Source organism: Haplochromis burtoni, unplaced genomic scaffold (assembly GCF_018398535.1).
Source record: "Haplochromis burtoni strain Fernald_Lab_line unplaced genomic scaffold, NCSU_Asbu1 Contig_4044, whole genome shotgun sequence".
NCBI lineage: Eukaryota > Metazoa > Chordata > Actinopteri > Cichliformes > Cichlidae > Haplochromis > Haplochromis burtoni.
In genome coordinates this window covers 1-4835 of record NW_024586405.1, presented here as the reverse complement: position 1 = coordinate 4835, position 4835 = coordinate 1, and the positions used below count along the sequence as shown (strand labels likewise).

The window sequence follows — 4835 nt, the reverse complement described above, 5'->3', positions numbered from 1 at the left end:
AAACTAAACAGCAGTGGCGTTTGCAGGGTTACTGAAGTTGGGCTACCTGGTATATGATGTTGTGCTACGTGACTGCTAGCGACACAGCTATGTTAGCATAACATTAGCACAGTGAAGCTGGAGGATGAAGCCAACTTTTTTCCACTCGATAAAAGTTAACGTGAGGGATTCTGGTGGTCAGGGACAAATGCAGTCGCATAGCAGGATGCTGTACACGGGCCAAACTCCAGTCAGGAGCAGTGTTGGGAAGGTTACTTTTAACATGTATTCCACTACAGATTACAGATTACATGCCCCAAAATGTATTTTGTAACGTATTCCGTTACGTTACTCAATGAGAGTAACGTATTCTGATTACTTTGGATTACTTAATATATTATCATGCTGTTTACAACTACATGAATGTGATTTATTACTGTTACTGAAGGTCTGCGGCTCCGAACCGTAGTAAAGGGACCTCTGGCTGATACGTCGGGTTCGTGTCGGCTCGTAGCTGAAAACTAGCTTCACTTTGCTAGCGAGAGACAGAGAGAGGCGTTGAAAGGCTGCTGCAACAGAACTTATTGTTTCGGAGGAAAACACGAACACGGTGTACAGTCGAGTCTTAACAGCTTACTCACAGCTGGGCTCGTCAGGCTCTGTTTGGCTGCAGGTTATTATTATATTTACATGCTTCCAGCTCCCATTTCTGCTCGGTGACAGCTCCTACTTTTCCTTTCTCTCCCTCCCTCGCTCACAGACACATCACGGGTCCATCCTCCCTGCAGCACGGACTACACTGCCCATGATGCTTTCAACCAAAACAGGCGCAGCTTGATGACATCATCAACATGCGCTATCGTGGTAGAGCGGTATAGTCAAAATCTCTATCGTTGGCCAAATGTATAAAGTTTCTATTGTATATCGTTTATATCGCCCACCCCTACTCAGAAGACAAACTTTCAGAGCAGAAATCCTTCGCTGACACTAAACTGCACAACTCTGTTGCTTGTGAAGCTCGCACACAAGAATTTCACTCACATGTGCTGTACCAATGTACCTGCACATGTGATGTGACAATAAAAGTGATTTGATTTGATTTTGAACTACGAGATACGCACTCAGAGCGCCGCTCCTGATTGGCTTATTTGCTTTATAGTAACCACACTCGTGCTGCAGTCACATCCCAGGAGTCACAGCCAGGCGCCTCCGGCATGTTTCACATCCTTGAGGCCAGAGCAGCAACACACTGAGCGAGGAATGGTCTCCTTCACACCCCTCGGCGTTACCTCAAACCAGGTGGAGGTGACTCCTCCCCCTATGACCTGCGCACAGATGAAATTTTGGTGCTTGTTTAACAGCCGTTGCCGTCGAAATACAGACGGAGCGTCCTCCTCCCGGCTGAGAGCCCGCTCCACAGGTCTCCCCAAGTAGAGCGTCATGGGCGTGATGATGGGCGTGGCCTCTAACTGCTCCTCAGAACCAGGAAGTGCAGTTGACCTCGTGAGGTCACAAACTGCTGCAAAAAAATGTCAAGATGGAAACGCGTCTGCGTGCTCTGAAAGTGTTCACGGTAACACGTCTTTGATGAAATCACTGCTGAAGACCAGCTGATCCAGGTGGGAGGACCTCACCTCTGACCCCGACACAGACGAGTCTCAGGAGTTTATCTGCCGCGTGAACAACGACGACATCATCACGTGGGACACGCCAGCATCCGCCACAAACACGCAGCAAAACCACAACAACGCCGAAATCCACGTCTCAAACAATCAGAACTGCTCGTGCATGGGCGCCGCGACCTGAGCGTCAGCAGAACGAAGCATTACGAAGCATTACGCTGCAGGGACAGCGGCCGGCTCCGCCTACTTTAAGGCGAGTGTATGTGTTTAACTCGAGCGTTGGCGGCAGAGGTCACTCACGTTGTAGATGTCGGCGGGGAGGCTGTGGCCGGCGTGCTGCTGGTGCTGATGGAGGCCGGCTCTCTGCTGCTCCGCTTCCTGTTTGGCGTGGCAGAGTGAGGACGAGGAGGTGGTCTGGATGCACTGCTCCGGCACGCCCTCGCTCTTCACAGGGGGCGCTGCGCTCATCTGCGGTCCCATCAGCCTCTGCTGCGCGAGGAAACACGGTGGTGAGCGCCAGAGCTAACGGAGGGGAACTTTAGAATCAGGACTGAATTTGGGGACGTACCGCTCCGAAGTGCTGCTGCAGGTGCTGGTTCCGCATGTTCTGCAGGTGGAGCTGCTGCTGGCTGCTGGGCCGTGGCTGCTGGAGGCGGAGCGGCGGCTGGTGGTGGTGCTGAGGCAGCGTCGTTTGCTGCGCGCCGGGCTGGTGCTGGTGGGACTGGCTGAGCGGGTACGGAGGCAGCCGCTGATCCACAGGAAGCCTGCTGGTGTCCAACGGGACGCCCTGCAGAGGGAAGCGGGACGTTAACCCCGGGAAACTCTGTTAAACTGCATCACTTCCTGTTTGTATTGATTTTGAACAGGTGATCGCTTACCTGTGTGATGGAGGACAGGGTGGGTGAGATAGTCGGGGAGAACTGTTTGGAGTGATGCCGCCGTGAGTCGCCGCCCAGCGGCAGGATGAGCGGGGACAGCTGGACGCGGCGGCGCGGCGACGTGCTGAGCTGCGGCTGGCCCTGCCCACTCATCAGTGGCGAGTAGGAGGAGGAGCAGGAGCCAGAGCCGCCCACGCCGCTGCTGTAACCAGGGTTACCGCTGGACGCAGACTGGAGGGAGGAGTTACTGAGAGACGAGTGCAGCGATTGGCTGCTGAGGGAGGATGGCAGCGACGGCGAGGAGCTCAGGGACGACTGCAGCGAGGGGTTGCTAAGCGATGAGTGCAGGGAGGCGGAGCTAAGGGAGTTGGAGAAGGAGTGGCTGCTGAGTGATGACTGGATGTTGGGGTTGCTTAGTGATGACTGCAGGGAGGGGTTACCGAGCGTGCTCTGTAACGATGCCAGGAGTCCTGAAAGACACAAGAACAAGAACAACGTTAACACCGAGCACTCAGCTGATCGCACCTCGCCATCTACCAGCTCCGTCCCAGGAGGTCGCAGCAGGTGTAAACATTACCTGCAGTTCCTGTCTGACCTCATTTAAACACGCGTTCCCTCGTCCACCTGGTCCGCAGCCTGTCAGAGGACGACGATGCAGACGGTAACCTGAGGTCGAGCTCTCAGCCACTTCCTGCCTGAGGTCGCCTCACAGACGACTCAACATTTTCCGACGCCGCTTCCTCCCTCAACAAAAATCCTCCTCTCGGGTTAAATTTAGCGCTCGCCCACGGACTTCCTCTGCCGACTCTGACAGTAGAGCTCAAAGGAAGAGCCGCTCGCTGTCAGAAGCGCCACAGCCGGAAGAGTGGCCTCTGCTGCGGCGACTCCACCCTCTGGTTCTCCACCTTAAACTCTCATCCTCCTATGGCAGCTTCAGTCTTCCCGATTCTCCCGGACCTTCGCATGTTTCAGCAGCTAACAGCACGACCTGTCCGACTCGCCGTCGCAGACATTACTCTGAAACACGGGACCACGGACTCACTTCCTGTACCGTGTGCGGTCCCGCCGAGTCACTGCTGTCCCAAACAGCCTCTCGAGAAACAAATGGAGACTCAGATCTCGAGGAAACAGCAGCTGTTCAGCAGAAGTTCCTGATACTGGCCGACCACGGCCGTCCTATTACACGTGGAAGCGAACAGGGGTGTGTCTAAAGGAGGGCGTGGGGTGTACGAGACCCTATCAAGGCTGTTGTAACATTTTTCAGATTGAAAGTGAAACAATGTTAAATGTTGTTTATTTAAAAGCTTTTTTCACAAACCAATACAAACGTACACGAGGCGCTGACCTGAGGGTCGTCAGGCTGGACGCTGAGTTATTATTTATGTTAATAAACATCTGCAGCATCATAACGTTGTTCTCAGCAGCACAAAAACTGTTTTAAAAATGTAATCCTAATATAGCGTGAATACAATCGGGGGTTTAGTTTATGTTGTGTGCAGTTTTTAAAACCAACCTTTGTTCTGACAGACCTGTTATTATTGCCCATTAATAAGACAAAAGTATTTCTTATCCGATTACTAAAATAATCGATGGAATAGTCAATAGATTACTCGATTACTAAAATAATCGATAGCTGCAGCCCTTTTCTGCTCTCACCTGCACAGATTTCACACCTGTCAATCATTTCACTGCTAACACGACAGACTGCAGTTCAACACATCGCAAAACGTGTGCGGTTACAAAAAGACGTTAAACACCTGTAGCCACGCACAAACTCACAGGTCACAGCTTCACTTACCTGGTGGGTGGTGGAAGCTGCCGTTTCCTCCTTGCGCGTTGGCGGCGTTGATCCCCAGCTGGGTGAGGGTGGAGGCCAGGTTTCCCGTGCTGCTGCCACCACTCAAAGAGGACGACCCTGGGAAACCCGGTTCGTCCTGGTCCAGTGGCGTGGGCAGTGGCGAGGGGAAGTGGAGGCTGGAGAGGTCAGGCAGCGAGCCGCCAGTGTTCAGCGCCGAGGGAACACCATGAGCCGGCGTGGATGGCTGCTCCGGGGAAGTGAAGATACTGACAGGAAACAGAACAAGGCCAGAGAGAGTCACATCACAGCTCAAGTTCCTGAAGCTTTACCTGTCTCCAGGTAACGGTTAAACCAGGCCATTCTTAACAAATCAGGCTAAAGCATCACTCAGATTGACAAACTAACAGAGATCGGCTATGGAGATGGGTTTTTGCTACCCCCCAAAAACCCATCTCCACAGAGACTGTGTCAGCTCCCAAACAGACAAAAAACAAACTAAAAACCATCAACAAACAACTTAAACATAAACAATCACAAAGAAAGAACAATACAGTATCC

General features: G+C 52.5%; 1 protein-coding gene across 1 annotated transcript; it reads right to left on the bottom strand.

The window, feature by feature from the left end:
• Positions 1-836: 836 nt before the first annotated feature.
• Positions 837-4600, bottom strand: LOC102314594 (CREB-regulated transcription coactivator 2-like; the record flags this gene model as incomplete). Its single annotated transcript, XM_005953389.3, has 4 exons — positions 837-2090; positions 2170-2388; positions 2480-2949; positions 4278-4600. Coding segments are annotated over 4 exons (1234 nt in total), but the record flags the coding sequence as incomplete, so codon positions are not given.
• Between the last annotated feature and the right edge of the window lie 235 nt (positions 4601-4835).